Here is an 18,321-nt window from a genome sequence, read left to right as displayed (position 1 = left end):
CTGCCAAAGAGCCTCTAGGAAAGAATGTCCTTCTACTAACTGAATTCTAATGAGGCTAGGAAGTAGATTAGGAATTGAGTTTTTACTGTGAGTTTCAAACATCAGATCTTCGGGAACTTTGAGATGTTTGGCTTACTCGATCTGCTCAATTCTCCAGTAAGTCCTATTTAGTTCACGAAGAAATGACTACTCGAGAAGAGAGCTGGGGGTTATTCGTTGATCCAGTCAAAAGGGGTTTTCCTGGGTCTGCATCGGTGCCCCCAGGACTCAAGAGCAATAGAAAGATGCTACTGTGAGATGATCAGATGAGACAATTGTTAATGAGGAGTTCCTGGGCCAATTTAATTGGCACATTCCTGGAAGTTAGATTTATTTGTCTTATAAAATTTGGGTGAGTTTGAAAGCCTAATCAAGGTGACCCTCAATGGGATTAGTGGTGAAAATAGAAATGCTTTAAGGGTATAATAAAACATTCTTTTCAATAATGCAATCTAGACAAAGGCTCTTTGGAAACCACTATGGCTGGCAGGTCACTGGTGGGTGTTGCCCAGTGTCTACAATTATGAATCATGAAGGGGGAGATTGTGAGCATCTCAGCTGTGCTCCAGGAAGTGTGTGCTTTCCATAAGAGAGGCCACAGTAGGTTGGATAGGGACCGAAAGTCGCGTCTTAAAGTTATGTGCCTGTATACCTCACCTGTGAAGGCCAGCTGTGTTTCTATCTGCCTAGTATCCCTCCCCTCCCTCCCTCCCTCCCTCCCTTCCTTCCTTCCTTCCTTCCTTTTTTAAAGATTTTATTTATTTATGAGAGAGAAAGAAAGAAAGAGACAAACAGACTCTGCACTAAGCGTGGAGCCCTACGCAGGGCTCAATCCCACAACCCTGAGATCATGACCTGAGCTGGAATCAAGAGTTGGACACTTAACCAACTGAGCCACCCAGGCGCCCCTCCCTCTCCTTTCAAGGAAACCATGTGTCTCACTCCAACCATGTTTTTCCATCTTGGAGCTGATATATTCTTCTATGACAATGTCCCTGTCACAGTTGGTTGGTCCAGGGATGGGCCCTTGACCCAAAATAGACCAACTGGAAAACTTTCCTGAGATTCTTCAAACTGGAACTTGGAAACAGTTCTTTCTGGAGGGGGTTGCTGAAAGATGAGAAACTGAGGCCTTAACAGAGGCCACGTTTACCCCTTTGTAAGGAAAGCGAGGCTGCAGGGAGCATATCCGGGGGCTCAAAGCTGCATTGATGCAGCTCTGCACGTTTGACTCAAGGGGCCCCTTGGGTGCTTGTTGCAGCCGGGTGCCTCTGCCCCCAGCAGTTGGCTTCGTCCAAGCACATTCTGTGGGGCATGTTGTCCTTTTGGTATACAGTGTACTCCTACTTGTAACCCTTCTCGGGAGGAACTTTGAGCTTACGTATATTACACAGAGGAAGGAGATTTTTACCTCTGGGACCTTGCCACCACTCCGTCCTGCCTTCTCATAAGTGAATCACTATGCAGTGGGAGAAAAAGCTCATGTGGAGACAGACACGTGATCACAGCCCAGTGCAGACATGGACAACAGAATACTTGGACCTTTGGTTTTTAAGGGGGTTATCGAAATAATCAGCCTTTGCTCTCACACATAACTCTTCAGAGAACCAGAGGAAAGTTGTTTTCAAAGAGATCACTGATGGTTTGAAAGATATTTTAGGCAGAAGAATAAGTTTCTCCATGGTTTTAAAGGGAGGGTGATTAGTGGAAAAAAAAAGTTAAGTAAATAAAGGAAAATGGATAGTTTCATTAGAAAAATAAAGGGAGGGTGAGTCCTATGATTTTTCATATTAGAGCAACGTAGTCACTGAAAGCCTCTCTCCCTCTTCTCTTTCTTTTCTGAGTTCTCGGGTTTTCCTGCTGGTCGTGAGGGGAAGAGTGCTAAGTGTCCTTCTTTAAAATCCAGCTTCAGTGTTTCATGGAGTTGTTTGACAAATTTAAGCCCAGTGGTGAGGATGGCCACCTGTTCCTGCAAAAACCATCACAAAGCTTGGTTTTCACAGAACTCCCTTCTGTCTCTGGAAAGGCCCAAGATGAATTATAATATATGTTAGGAAAAATGAACCTGGTATACGAATGGGATCATTCAGCACAAGAACTGTTTGGGATTTACCCTTCAAGGAGAAAAATCGCTGTTAGATCCCACAGCCTGTCTGCTGAAGCTGCTATTCCCGGAGGCTGAAGTTTGCGAAAGCACACCTGCATAAGCAGTAGGCCTGGACTGCCTTCCTACTGTGTCACCTTAAAAACAAACAAACACGCCTTTGCAGAGTCTGTTGAAATCTGAACTCCTCCGTCTATCAAGGAACTAAGCCTTAGATTTCAGAAGGGCTCATCATCAGACCATAAGGACAGGGCCAAACCAGGACTGGAAGAACCTAAAACGAAAAGGGTTCCACGTCTATTTTGAAAGGGAATATTACAAATTCAGCATGCCTACCTAGATCAAGATTTCCTAATTTGTAATACAGGTAAGGCCCTGAAAAGAGAACTGGCACATGGTAAAATGTTCATTAAATATTTGTTATTTTCCATGTGACCATCTCACTGTAAGAACTGAGCACATACTGGGTAGGAGAGTCCCAAAAAAGGACCTCCGGGGCAAGAAGTGAGGCCTCCAAATGGGTGGTGTGCGATCTCCCTCAGCTGCCAGATGCATAAGTGGGATAAAGCCACTGATGCCTCCTTGAAGGGCTTCTGTTAACATCCAATGAAATAAGAACAGTGGAGGCACACTGAATCAGAAGGAATGCTACAGCCATTAACAACACAACTCTCAGCAAGTGGCAGTATTTAAAAGTATACAATGATTGGTATCAGGTTATCCTACAGTAAGCCCAGAAAATGTATGTTAAAGTCTGTCCACCTGTGGATGATTAACGGCAGGATGGTATTTTTATCCCTGGGCAGGTTGAAAAAAGCCTGCCCTTTTTAAATTTCTCGCCAGCCCTTCTTACACTTTCCCCTTTCGTGGGCATGTGGGTTTGATGACAGTGAGCCTGAGGAAGTACATGTAGGCCCTGCTCTGGGCAGCTTCTTGGGCCAAGGGTGAGGCCAAGCTGCACAGCCCCCAGCCTGGGGGTATGAGGTAAAACCTATTTGGAGCTTGGATCCCTTTTACAATGTGGTCTTGTAGAAAGGATTCTAGAGTCTTCTGTTAGTGTGATTGTCACAGATTTTCGATTTTTATTAAAATTCGTACTTGTGGGCGCCTGGGTGGCTCAGTTGGTCAAGCGACTGCCTTCGGCTTAGGTCATGATCCTGGAGTCCCGGGATCGAGTCCCGCATCAGGCTCCCTGCTCGGAGGGGAGTCTGCTTCTCCCTCTGACCCTCCCCCCTCTCATGTGCTTTCTCTCTCTCATTCTCTCTGTCTCAAATAAATAAATAAAATCTTTAAAATTCGTACTTGTTCACACCTTAATTCCTTTTAGTCTCAACCACGTTCGAGGCCCTAGATGGGAACAGCGGCCTGTACTACAAGCTAGTCTTAGAACAGTCTCTGTGGCTACTCTAGTTCATAAAGCTGAGTTTAATTTCTAAGTTTTGTGTATATTAGTGTCAAATCCAAAGATAGCAAAATCCTGCACAGATACTGTGTCATTGACTAGGGATGTTCTGGTGCCTGGCTAAGGTGTTATCTTTGCAGACTCCATGAATTGCTTCCAGGGAAAGAAAAAGCACCCAAAACAGAGTTCCTATTCCACCAACACGCATCCCCGGCATTGCTAGAAAAGGGAAGAGTGCTGAATGGCTCCACCAGCTCTGGGAATGAAAGGAGTGTATTCGAAGGGATTGAGCACAGCCACACTGACTGCTGGGTTCAAGTCCCGCTCCGTGCATACCGCACAATACGCCACCATACAAACAATTAATGGAACATCCGACCTCTGGATAGCTACCACACCATCTCACCATCACCTCCCAGCACCTCCACTGTGCCTCCCCTGAACTCACTGGCTCATTGGGATACAGCCAGCAAGAGGGCTTTACCCAGGCTTTGTTGGTAAGGCTGAACCAGAGGGGAGATCTCCCCAGTCCTTCCACCTCGTGCCTCAGCAGATAAATAAGCTGCTGTGTCACTAACATATTCCAGGTCATGTGCACACACAAACATTATTATATCTTGAAATTACTTTCAAGTGACTGTCTTTTGGGTTTTAAAACCATTTTCCTAGAAATGTGGCTCAGCAAATCCTTACGTGGAGCAAGGATGGCACCCAGTGGCCAAAGTGTTTCATCTCAGATCTTGTTGTTCTCACAGATTTTCCATTGCTTGTCTCTTTGGAGACAATGAATTGCCATCTTTTTCTAACGCCAGAGTTGAAACACTAAATCACTTGACTATCCCTTTAAGCTAAAGTGTGTACACATACACACACACACACCACACATATTCACACATACAAACTGAAGCTATATACAGAGGCTAATTCAGAATAACATTCAAAAATCCTTAAAAATTTAGCGTAAAGTCTTATGTTAGAGTTGTCGTATTTCAGATACGCAGATTACCGTCCATGATGTCCCTAATACCGTGCATTAGTATAGGAAACATTATACAAATGTAAACCCAGTCTCCCATTCTTCACTTCATATCTTCCCCCAAATAGTCTCTAGTTCATGAGTTCTCATGCCTTAAACATAAGACTTTATCTCCTGACAAGTGCTTTATCCTTAAACTGATGTTCACAATCTCATAACCCTGTTATCTTTCTTACAAGGTACTTGACAGGCCTGGAGAGCACAGGATAATAAAGTGGGACTGTTCTCTTTCCTTTGAGCTTTCCAGATGTCGAGAGATTTCTATACAGCTAGATAGCCAATCAGACAGTAAGGAAGACAAGCAAGATGTCAGAATAATGGATCATATACCCTCTTGCTCAAAATGATGCAATATCTTCATAATGTTTGCTGTTTCCAATTTCCTTAGGCTTCTAAGCAGTCTGAAACCTCAGGGCAAGAAGTCACATGGATGGTACAACCACAATACAAAAAGAAGTTTCTAATAGAATAGCATTATATATCGATTGCCCAAAGAGTACCATGAAAAGCCTCTTTTTACAAATGTCTATGTTAAGTTCAGCCCCAAATTCTGTTTTTCTCAGACATCATCACCATTCACACTTATCTGGCCCCCACACTGTCAAAATGCCACAGAGTTTCCAAGAAATCAAAAGAAATGACTTCAGGATAAAATTCCATGATATTACTTACATTTTCCTATTCAGAACTTGAAGAGAAGCATTATCTTCAAGGTCAAAACAAAACACTGGAGAGGAAAAATCAAAGCCAAGCACGTGCATTTTTCTTGCTGGTTCTTTTGGTTCTTGGTCACCTTGTATGTAAAGGGTAATGACCCTGCCCTCACCAAGAGGTGTGAGGTTCAAGGAAGATAATGGGAAGGAAAACGTTTTTATACACTGCTAAGTCATATGACATATTATTTGACGCATTAATATTATTTAAACATTTATAGGTAGCTCTAGTCTAGTGTATACTTTCTATACTGATGAGATTAAGATTCTTGCTACCTAAAATAATCACTGATCTTTCTTTTGAGTATTACTGTATAATGTTACCCTTCAAATATAATGCAGCCATGGTGGGCTTTGGAAATCACTTATAATATGTAATTACATCAAGCTGAGCCAAGTCTTCCACCAAATACCCAAATTTTCAAATAAGCTTAAATTTAAAGCTTTGGGTATTTAGAAATTATAAGAACCCCAAGATGTTTTATAAACTTTGCTGCTTTATGTTTTATTTTCCCCTTCCCTCCTGGAGATACATTTTATAGGCTCATAACATCGTAGCATTTTATAGCTGAAAATGGCTTTGTTACTCAGATGAGGAAACCTGAGGCCTAGCAATTTTAAGTGAACCCAGAGGTCTGGTGGCTGCTTTGTCTATTTACATGTTCGCTTTCTGTCCTATGTCCATGGCCTTACAAAGACTGCTTCAAAAGGGACAGTTCTGGCAACTGAGACATTCTTTCCTAACTTGGGATTTCATGTTGGGCCTTGAGATCAATAGAATCATGATTTACGCACATTTTTAAGATTTTGGGTAGATCTGGTGTCAACTGTGAGAAACCATGCAGAACTACCCAAAACAGCACATAATTTCAAAAACAGGTAGAAGGGACAGAACGCAGGATGATACAAATAAAAAGAATTAGAAAGGCATCCTGAGATTCAAGAAAAGAATAGTTTTATCAGATTTAATTATCGGGATGGTGATAGCAGGATACATGAGTGAACAATCTTATTTAATATAGGCATGCCTCATTTTATGGCACTTGGCTTTACTGTGCTTTGCAGATACTTTGGTTTTTTATAGACTGAAGGTTTGTGGCAGCTCTGTGTTGAGTGAGTCTATCAGCAGCACCATTCTTCCAAAAGCATTTGCTCACTTCATGTCTCTGTGTCACATTCTCGTAATTGTCTAAATACTATCAACTTTTACATTATTATATTTTATATATATTATTATATATCTGTGATCAGTGATTATGACTTACTCAAATCTCAAATGATGGTTCATCTTTTTTTAGCAATAAAATATTTGTTAATTAAGATATGTACATTGTGTTTTTAGACATCATGTTATTGTACACTTAATAGGCTATGGTATAGTGTAGTAAACATAACTTTTATATACACCAGGAAACCAAAAATGCATTTGACTTGCTTTATTGTGATATTTGCTTTATTGCACTACTCTGCAACCAAACCCTCAACATCTCCGAGGTGTACTTGTATTATAGCAATTGCTGAATCAACTAAGAATTAATGACAAGGGGCCTTTGCCCACAGTAGGGAAGTGCAGATATTGTCATTACTGAACACTTCAAAGAGAGTATCCTAAACAAAGAAAATGAATCCCTTTATTTTCATATAGTTCAGGCTTCTTAGGAAATTAGCAACCAGGAACTTAAAACAAGGTGTTGAGATACAATTTGCAGACACTCTTATTGTCATAGATCCTTGCTTCCAAATTCTACTCAAATGTTGTAACCACCTCTGCCATCAAAACCACAAATAGTTCAATGGATTTGGTAGAAATTTCTCCAGCACCCAGGTGCAAGACATGACTTTAGGAAATATAAAGGTTACAAAAATGAGTAAAGACAAGGATTCGGTCATAAAAATGCTCCTGGTTTAATCAGGTGAATGGACAGGTGCATAAAGATTTATATCACAAGGCAGAAACTGATACGTATAATGAAAAAAATGGCAAACAAGCAGATCACTTTTGCCTGAATTACAGTGAGAATGACTTCACAGAGGGCACAACTGAGCAGGAGCAGATGGATTGTCAGGACTCTAAATATGCTGAGATAGAAACAGGAATGGGGACCGAGATTGGGAAGGGCAGAGAATGGACAGAAAATATCAAATAGAGCGCGTGTGAAGGGTGGGTCAGTGGGAGCATGGGAAACAGGATGGAAAAGTGAACTGGAACTGAGAGTTCAGAGCACTTTTTATAAGTATTATTATAATGAATTTAGTTATTTATTTTAAATGTTTTAATTTGAGTATAGCTGACACACAATGTTGCATCAGTTTAAGGTGTTCAACACAGTGATTCAACTTCTCTACCCGTGATGCTATGCTACCATCTGTCACCATACGCCATTACAGTGTCATTGACTATATTCCCTCTGCTGTACCTTTTATTCCTGTGACTCATTCATTCTCTAACTGGAAGCTTGTTTCTCCCACTGGTCTTCACCCATTTTAATGTCCAACTGAAGAATTTGAAATGATGGGATCTAAAGGCTTATAGAAGATGTTGAGCTTTGTGAGAAGGCAACTGGTACCAACATACTATTAATCCGGCCACTATGCACAGGATTAATTTGGGAGCTGGTTTTATGCCCAACATGTTGGGCATAAGACCAGCTTGCTTAAAAAAAAATTAAAAAAGAACAAGAGCCAAAGAGAGGCAGGGAGACCAGCTAGGAGAGCATGCATAACAAATGTCTGCATGAGAAAGAATGAGGATCCGAGCTGGTGGTGACTGTGAGGATCGGGGGAGCATGGGAGACATTGTGAAGTCAGAATGGAGGGATAAGCCCATGGGAGTGAGGAGATGTGAGGACTCAAAGGTGACTGGACAGTTATATCCAAAGTGGTCCTCTGGAGAGGAGGGTGAGGGAAGCATGGCAGTCAGGGGTTTGTAGCTCCTACGTATACTGAAGGAGATGCAGAGAGAAAACCAACCGTTACGATTGCTAAACCAAACCAACATCACTGAGGGGAGGGCACATCAGTTCTTTATTTCCCAGTTCCATGCCTGTAGTCATAGATGGCTCTAACTAGAGGCAAACCGGAAAGAAGGAGAGTGATACAGTTCCAGATGCCCTAGTGTTCTGGAAAGCTCTGACCCCTTTGGCCTCTGTAGCTCCCTTCACCATTCAGAAGTCAGCGCTTTAACCGGGCCACACAATTGCCCTCCACTCCTGTCTTCTCTGGACCTTCAGGACTCATCACTGCTCTGAAGCCAAAAATGAACTGCCCTTTATTTCATTCCCTCAGGGTCAGACTCCCTGGGCCTTCACGTGTGCCACTCCAGGAGTGCAGTGGACCAGCTGTGTTAGTGTGTGGAAGCAAGAAGGTGGGAGAACGCCTTCCAGGCACATCCTTCCTCCCAGGGAAAGTCAACATTCCTCATGACCTTTCGGAGACAGTGTTCCTGTTTTGTTTCCAAATTCAAAGAAGGGACAAATGATGGCTGTTGAAGCTGATCTGGGAGGAGGTCAGTGTCACCACAGGATGTAGCTTGGCCAGGTGAGTTCTTGAGGAGCCTTCAACTCATAGCCACATAGTGCAGCAGTAGGAAAGGCCGGGCTGGACTTCAGCCCTGATTCCCCTCACACGGCTCCCCTCCCCAGGATGGTTGACACTCAACAGTGACAAAGCGTAACCATCTTTTATCTGACCTAACATTCCATGAAGACACAACTCATAAAGAGAATCCCATATGAACATGTGGACATTCAGACACAAAGCACTCCATGGATTTCTGGACATGGCCTAAGCAGTGCAGGCTGCCCGGCTCAGCCTGCTGCCACAGGAGCAGGGCATGCCCTTTTGAATGCCGATTCCCAGATGTTTCCCCTGCAGCCAGATTCCTACTGAAGGTTCAAGAACTCCCTGATGATAAAAAAAAAATCTCAGAAATTAAACTTGGCACAGATACTATTAAAGTAACAACAAAGCCCTCAAGTCAAGAGGCAGGGACAAGAGAAGAGACAGAATAGGTTAGGTGTAAGATGATTCCCAAGTTCCATTTATACTGCTGCGAGGTCGAGGTCATCTTTTAAACAACGTTAGAAATAAGCAGAGGTGGGGGCGCCTGGGTGGCTCAGACGGTTAAGCCTCTGCCTTCGGCTCAGGTCATGATCCCAGAGTCCTGGGATTGAGTCCCGCATCGGCCTCCCTGCTAGGCGGGGAGCCTACTTCTCCCTCTGCCGCTGCCTCTCTCTATCTCTCTCTGACTCTCATGAATAAATAAATAAAACACTAAAAAAAAAAAAAAGAAATAAGCAGAGGTGAGCCGGAAAGTGGTTGGTTGTTGAGATTTCCAAAGGTGGCATTTCAGGAAGACTGTGAGGGCTGAGGCTAGAGGAACAAGTGGAAGTTCTCCTTCCCTCCTTGGCACCCTGACGTTGTGGATTACCGCCTGGACTCTGGAGGTGTCTCTATGGGAGTGCCCGGCCTGCCGGAGAGGAGCTGGAAGGTGCTTCCTACTGACTGTGGTGGGGAACATGAGCTCCCTAAGCCTTTGCCACATGGTGTCCTGCCCTACCTCTCCCCTCCTTGGCAGCTGCCTCATTACTTGGGTTTAGGTAAGTGTCATGGTGTTACTTTCTGTCTACATGGGACACTTTTCCTCTGCAAGAAGCCGATGCAAGGATTGGACTTTTCCCCCAGCTTTGGAAATAGAGTTGGCAGGCCAGCACACGTTCTGTCGCTGTGCAATTAGAAAAAGGTGCGCCCATTGGGAGATCAGTCACTAAGGGGCAACCCATCAGTGGACCAGCCAAGTGGGGGCGAGCCCCAACTCCTGCCTCCTTACACAGGGACCCTCGTGCAGGACTTATGATAGACACATCTACCCGCACAACTGCCAGGGCTTATGATAACATTTGAATATTTCAGGATCAAAGATGCCTCCTCAAACTTAATTACTTAAAAAAAAAAAAAAAAAAAAGCCTAGTACATCCTATCCCATTGCCCAGCCTCTCCCCTGCCCTCTATCTTACAGAGGAGTTTGTAAGATCCTATTTTTGATGTGGCCATTCTTATTTTGGTAGTAAAGGCCACAGGGGGTACCTATTCCGTGGCACTTTATTTTATTTACTTTACCAGGATGCTAATTTGTGGTCTAGGCACTAACATTGATAACTTGAAATATGCAAGAGGTAGTCCAAACCCAAACACCTAACAGGAGTTATCGGTGTTTAATTACTGAGGCAGTTAAATAGTGCCATAAACGAGTTCATCTCTGGTTGCAGCCATAACCCATGCAGTTTGGATTTGAAAGAAGGGATGATAAAAGGTGGCAATACAACATGAGAATGTCCATGAGTTTATTTTAATTAGTAAACTGGAATATACAGTAGTAACTGTTTGGTCTGTCCACCACACTGGAATCTTAGGGAAGTGCATAAAATTATAGGAGCATATAATTGGTGTACCAAACTCATTTTCTTATGTTATCATATCTGCCATCTTCAGGTTATTAAAAGCCTTTAAACCAGTCATCTTCAAAGAGATCTAATTGTCAATATGGTCTTTATACATTATTCCCGTTAGCACAGAGCAGAAAAGATATAAACAGGCACTAAAATCTGCACAAATTTTCTGGGCACACCTTTCTTATTTCAAGTTCAAGGAAGATCAGTAAATGTTAATGAGGATTAAAAACTATTCTTTAGATCCTGGTTTCCTCATTCAATGCACAGGGCAACCAGCCCATAAAGGACAAATTATTAACATTATAACCTCAGTCAGACTTTGAAAAAGTTAATTCATTAGTTCCAGGAAGTTCTGTGATCTTTTTGTGTATAGGTGGCCCTCCAAAAGAGACTGTTTCCCAAGGTATAAATAATATATCACAGCCGCAAAAATAAGCTTAGGTTCTGACATTCCTAGATGAGCAATTATATGTTGTTTCATCTACTTATTCTGGCTAGATAATCCAGGAAAACTTCTAGAATGGTTTTCACACTCTGACCACCCTTCACCCACCTACCACCACACACCCACGAAAGAGACTTTTCCCAACAGGAGAAATGGAGTTAACAGAACAAAACAAAACAGAAAGGAAGACATCTTTTCCCCCTCCTCTGACATTTTACGATAGGAAAAGAAATCCCCAAATATAGACAGGTGTGAAATAGGAAGACAAGAGATGAAAAAAGGTAAGATGATATTAGCCTTGCATTAATGATTATCAAAGGTTGACTATAGGTTTATCATATATGAAATCTGTGTTCCTTGAAACCATCCCACTGAGGAGTACAAACGGTAGTTAATTGAAAGTAATTAATTAATGGTGTGTATTGTACTCTCCCATATGATGGGATTTCCATCTCTCCTACTTATTTCTGAGAGTTCTCAGGGTATACCTAACTTGTCCTTAAAATGTGACCACTCAGGGGCGCCTGGGTGGCTCAGTCGGTTAAGTGACTGCCTTCGGCTCAGGTCATGATCCTGGAGTCCAGGGATCGAGTCCCGCATCGGGCTCCCTGCTCGGCAGGGAGTCTGCTTCTCCCTCTGGCGCTCCCCCCTCTCATGTACTCCCTCTCTATCTCATTCTCTCTCTCAAAAAAAAAAAAAAAAAAAAAAATGTGACCACTCAGCCTGCATTGATTCCTTCAGCTTCTGCTGGTCATTTTGATAGAAGGTGCCTTCCCTCTGGTCTATCTGAGGCTTTCTTTCCCTTGGGCTGCCGCTTTCTGTTGCATGCTATTGGCACTCTGGAACCCTCATGCTCTTGGGGTCATTTATTGCACTGAAACTGTACTAAAGTCCATACCTTTTGTGTCCATTCACGTTTTTAGCTGAGAAGATGAATCTATAGGAGGCTGGGCTAAGGGACAAATCCAAGAGACAAACCCCATGTTGAACTTGGAATCATCTAGACACTGAGGCCTGTGGTCTCAATTTCCACTAGGAAGACTTCTTGACTAGGAGGCCTCTAGTCTCTTGTGTGAATAACCATTTCTCACTGGTGTTCTCAACATATCTGAATCCTGGATGTGGTACAGCTTGGGCTGCAACCGGAGTCTGGCCTATGTATGCATGTATTTGACCTCCAGGTCCTAGAGGATGATATTTTCTTCCAAGCCCTGATTTCATCTCTGAATCACTGATCAATAGCTTTGTCCCAGCTGTACATAATCCAATACATTGACTCAGCCATCCGTAAAGGACGAAATTTCATGGATAACTCTATTCCAGATTTCAAATCTCTCTCTACATATAGATCTATTTTCTTTACTATCTCTGTTAAAAAATTATTGTAAGTAGTGAAGTTTACAATATATTTGAATGCAAGCATGGTTTATCTGTACATATGGGTCAAAACAAAGCATTTATTTACTGCTATTTAGCTACAATGTTAGGAAACTGCCATTGCACATACTCCAGTGTGAAATTTCAGTAAGTACTTTTCAGTGTCTATGTGCAGGATTATTTTAAGCTCACTACATTTTAATGTTATTGCTGCAGTTATACGACATCAGCTACTAATTATGATAATGTTTTGTTTACTTTATATATCAAGAAAAAAAGCCATTAGGTTAAAATTATCTACTATATCTCAATTACATTGTTATAAGACACTTACCAATATCTTTCAGGATAAAATCTGGAATAAATCAGTTAAGTTAATATTCTTGATAACTTTAAGATGAAATAACCCTTTGTTCTCAAATTTAAATACTTCATATTTTTAGTATGTTTGTGAGCTAACAATAGAAAAGCATGGCAAATTCCAAGACAATGGTATTTTCCTTAGACTAAGGAATTAAGAATTAAGGCTGAACAAGGGGCAGTATGTGTAGAGGGTACACAGCTATGGATTTTGGCCCGCTGTGCCTCTGTGCTTGTCCCATCAAATAGCTCCTGCAGTCATATTTGTCCCACTGTGCGCTTTGCTATCTTTCTCCCTGCAGGTCCCTTCCTTCTTTTAGCAATGATGATAATGATAATAACAGTAAACATATAAGACAGTGAGAACAGTAAAATATTTGCAGCAAATTATTTCCCTAAATCAGATTTCTAGGTAACTAAGCTTTATTAAAGTATAAAAGCTTTACCTATTTTTGATGGACTTATTTATAAAATATATAGAAGATATGAAAAATAATCATATGTAACCATGGTTTTTAACATTTTCTTAATGAATAATTGTTTTGAATTATGGAACACTGATGCCTTTTGGATTCATTCATTCATTCATTCATCCATCAATTCAACAAATATTTACTAAGTACTACCATGTTCCCAGAACTGTAGGGATAGAGCAGTGAACACAACATACAAAAAGTGCTGCCTGATGACACTCACATTCTAGCTGATAGGTAGGATGTTTATCTCCCTAACAATAGGGCCCTGACTGCCACAGTTTGGGTTGTTCTGTCTCCTTCTTCTGCTGTCAGCTGTCACCTCTTGCTGGCAACATGTCGCTCCTGATCTGGGTCAGCACTGCAGTCTTTTCCTAAGCCTCTCATCCAGCCAATAGCACCATATCCCTGGCTGGAGCCCATGCAGCTCAGCTTGTGCCCGCACTAAATGCACTGCTCCCTGCCCTTCTGAGCAGTCCCCTCATCCTTACTCTGAGTTTGGAGTCTTCCCTTGTTTCCTTTCTTTATTAGTGTGACTCAACTCTAATGATCCAATTTAGGGATCAGGTCTCTGTGCCATTGTTCCTGGGAAGATGAATGCATCTGCATGTAAATGAAACTCTTAGAAGAGTAGCCATCACCAAGGGTTATTACATATAGATATCACAGTACAAAACACTATCTTTCTTACGGTTGTGGTGGCTAACCTGATAATTCTGGACTTCCACGAAAACTTTAAAAGGCAGAGACCGAAGCTTGCAAAGGGGAGGGAAATCAGGCCTCCCAACACTCTCATATTTTGACCATGACTGGTTAGAAGTGCAGGGGACGGAACAAGAATTTTGGGCTGCCTTTAAGAGAATGGTTGTGACTGAGGTGAAAAAGAATATCTAGGGCACCTGGCTGAGTCAGTTGGTGGAACATGTGACTCTTGATCTTGGGGTTGTGAGTTCGAGTCCCATGTTGGGTGTAGAGATTACTTAAAAATACAATCTTAAAAAAAGATAAAGAATATCTAAGCCTCATTCACAGACTTATCGTATGTTGGAGCTGGAAGAAGGTCCCACTGAACAACAGTGAACACCGTGGTTAGGAGCTCCAGTTCCGGGGCCAGATTGCCTGGCTATACCCCTTACAATCATTTGACCTTGGCTGTCTACTTAACATCTCCATGCCTCAACTGACTCCTCTGTAAAACAGTATGTTCTTCACAGGATTATGAAACTCAAATGAATTATATAGGTAAAATGCTTGTATTGTGGTCCATAGTAAGCATATGGCAAATGTTAGTTATTATTGTCCTAATCTCTTCCTTATTTTTACAGATGAAAATATTTAAGTGAACAGAAAGTTGGAGGAAAAATAAATGCCAAAGCCAGGTGTCCCGATTCTCACAATATTACACAGATTTTTTCTCTAATACCCCACATATTTAACAAATGGAAAGAAATAAATAATGAATCATTTAAATGATCATGAAGGGGATACTTAGTTTATATATAAGTCCCTTTTCCCCTCTAAGACTGAAATATTCAAACACACCTTTGCCCAGTTCTTTTCCCTAATACCTAGTGGACCAGACTGATTCTACAGAGGCAAGTGACAACGGGTCAGAATGCCGTGTGAAGATTAACATTACGTAATAGCAAGGGCACCCTTTGCTTCCTTACCTTAAACTTGTCAACTTCAGCTTTTGAACATGTTGCATGGTATGACAGCACCTGATTCAGAAGAAAAGGGAAAAAAAAAACCCTTTAATAACTAGACATGACTGTTTTCTGAAATTCTCCTGGCTTATAAATAAATGCAGTTCATTATGTCACCTTGAAAATAGTGGATTTTTTTAATTGAAGTATAATTGACATACAATATCCTATTAATTTCTGGTATACATCAGAGTGATCTGATACTTTTATGCATTACAAAATGATGCCCATGATAAGTCTAGTTACCATCTGTCACCATACATTTATTACAATATTATTGACTGTATTTTTTATGCTGTACATTATATCCCAGGACTTACTTATTTTCTAACTGGAAGTTTGTATCTCTTAATCCCCTTCACTGATTTCATCTGCCCCCCTACCCAACCCTTCCCGTTTCTGGTGACCAAAAGTTTATTTCTTGTTTCAATGAGTCTGTTTCTGTTTTGTTTCATTTGTTCTTTTGTTTTGTTTTTAGATTCCACATATCAGATGTATGATTTGCAGATATCTTTTTCCATTAAGGAGGTGGCCTTTTGGTTTTGTTGATGGTTTCCTTTGCTGTACAGAAGCTCTCCAGCTTGATGTAGTCCCATTTGTTTATTTTAGCTTTTGTTGCCCTTGCCTGAGGAGACTGGTCCAAAAAAATTTTTTTGCTAAGACTGATGTCGAAGAGCTTACTGCCTATGTTTTCTTTTAGGAGTTTTATGGCTTCAAGTCTGACATTCAAATCTTTAATCCAATTTGAATTTATTTTTGTATATAGTGTAAGACAGCGGTCCAGTTTCACTCTTTTGTGTGTAGCTTGTCCGGTTTTCCCAACACCATTTATTGAAGAGACTGTCTTTTCAACAGGGGATTTTAATGTACATGAAATTTCCAATAACTGTGACACAGATTGTTATCTGTGCAAGTGCAATGGAATCTATTATAATGCTGAATGGAACTGCAGCCCACATTAAAGGCTAAGTATTGATGTTTGGAGGAGCAAGATGGTGGAGGAGTAGGAGACCTAAATTTCGTCTGGTCCCAGGAATTCAGCTAGATAGGTATCAAACCATTCTGAACACCTACAAACTCAACAGGAGATCGAAGAAAAGAATAGCAGCAACTCTCTGAACAGAAAAGCGACCACTTTCTGGAAGGTAGGCCATGCGGAGAAGTGAATCCGAGGTGCTATTCGGGAAGATAGATGGCGGGGGAAGGGAGCCTCCATTAGCCGCTAGGGGCAAGTGATAGAGCAGCGGAGCACAAAATCAGAACTTTGAGAAGTCCACTCTGCAGAGGGACATTGCTCCAGTGGCTAAGCGGGGGGTGGAACCCTTGCTGGGACAGTGTGGTCTCAGGACCGTCAGGGCCACAGAAAGACCGGGGGTGCCTGAATGCGGCACAGCTCCCAGGCATCAGAGCAGGGAAGCCGGCTGCAGAGACGGAGCCGAGGAGTAGGCTCTCAGCTCGGGGTTGCCATAAACCGTGATCCACAGCACAGTTGGGCCACTGCTCTTCCAGCAGGGACCCAAAAAGTGGCAGATCCAGGGAGACTCCCCTTCCTCCGCTGGGAGGAATCTGCTGGGTTTGGAGACTCCACATGGGGTCGGGTGCCAGAGATAGAAACACTCAGTCACAGGCCGGGTGAGCACGGAGTGCGGCCGGAGACCGGGAAGACGGGAGTGACTGACTGCTTTTCTCTGGGGGCGCACTGAGGAGTGGGGCCCTGAGTTCTCGGCTCCTCCGGGGTGGAGATTGGGAGGCCACCATTTTCGCTCCCGTCCTCCAAAGCTATACGGAAAGCTTGCAGGGAACAAAAGCTTCTGAGAGCAAACCTGAGCAGATTACTTAGCCCAACCTGGCAAGGGCAGGGCAATTCCGCCTCCAGCAAAGACATTTGGGAACCACGGCAACAGGCCCCTTCCCCAGAAGATCAGTAAGAACAGCCAGCCAAGGCCAAGTTTACCACTCAATGAGAATGGCTGAACTCCAGCGCTAGGGGAATACTGCACATAGAATTCATGGCTTTTACCCATGATTCTTTGGTCTTTCAAAGTTAATTATTTCAATTTTCTTTTTTTTCTTTTTCTATTTTTTTTTAATTTTTCTTTTTCCCTTTTTCAGCCAACATCTTATCAATCCCTTTTTATAAAATCTTTTTTATTTTTCATTTTTAGAGTCATATTCTATCCCTTCGTTGTAGCTAGCCTTATTTTTGGTATATATATGAGTTGTTCTCTCTTTAAAATTTTGGGATACAGTTTCTTCTAATAGACCAAAATATACCCTAAATCTCTAAGTGTATGACTTTGTTCTAGTCTCCTGCCTGATCACATTCTCTCTGCCCCCCCTTTTTAATTTCTCTTCTTTCTTTTTTCAAACAACTTCTTATCAATTCCTTTTATAAAATCTTTTATAATTTTCATCTTTACAGTCATATTCCATCCCTTCATCTTATTTACCCTTATTTTTGTACATATATGTTTTTCTTTCTTTAAAATTTTGGGAGGCAGTTTCTTCTAACAGACCAAAATACACCCAAAATCTAGTGTGTGGCACTGATCTATGCACCAGCCTGATTATATTTGATCATATTCTTTTTTTTTTTCTTTCTTTCCCTTTCTTTTCCCCCCGTGATTTGTTTAGTGTATATTTTTCTGGGGTCGTTGTTACCCTGTTAGCATTTTGTTCTCTCATTCATCTATTCTCCTCTGGACAAAATGACAAGATGGAAAAACTCACCTCAAAAAAAAGAACAAGAGGCAGTACTGACTGCCAGGGACCTAATCAATACGGACATTAGTAAGATGTCAGAACTAGAGTTCAGAATGACGATTATAAAGATACTAGCTGGGCTTGAAAAAAGCATGCAAGATACTAGAGAAACCCTTTATGGAGAAATGAACTAAAATCTAACCAAGTCAAAATGAAAAGGGCTATTACTGAGGTACAATAAAAAATGGAGGCTCTAACTGCTAGGATAAATGAGGCAGAAGAGAGAATTAGTGATATAGAAGATGAAATGATAGAGAATAAAGAGGGCAGAATTTGAGAGATAAGTGATACCATAAGATGAAACAATATTAGAATAATTGGGATCCCAGAAGAAGAAGAAGGAGAGAGAGGGGCAGAAGGTAAATTGGAGCAAATTATAGCAGAGAACTTCCCTAATTTGGGGAAGGAAACAGGCATCAAAATCCAAGAGGCACAGAGAACCCCCCTCAAAAT

The 18,321-nt window shown here is 41.8% G+C and overlaps 1 protein-coding gene across 1 annotated transcript in view; it reads right to left on the bottom strand.

Moving 5' to 3' along the window:
- The window catches only part of PDE11A (phosphodiesterase 11A), a 388,181-nt gene that overhangs the window by 116,528 nt on the left and 253,332 nt on the right, over positions 1-18,321 (bottom strand). The window contains exon 10 of the mRNA XM_035007663.1: positions 15,070-15,120. Within this exon, the coding sequence (XP_034863554.1) occupies positions 15,070-15,120 (51 nt within the window). The remainder of the gene's footprint in view (positions 1-15,069; positions 15,121-18,321) is intronic.

The sequence above is a fragment of the Mirounga leonina genome, unplaced genomic scaffold (genome assembly GCF_011800145.1).
Source record: "Mirounga leonina isolate KUSES-001 unplaced genomic scaffold, KU_Mleo_1.0 Mir_151, whole genome shotgun sequence".
Lineage (NCBI taxonomy): Eukaryota > Metazoa > Chordata > Mammalia > Carnivora > Phocidae > Mirounga > Mirounga leonina.
The sequence above is the reverse complement of the archived record's forward strand: the minus strand, read 5'-3'. Positions and strand labels throughout refer to the sequence as shown.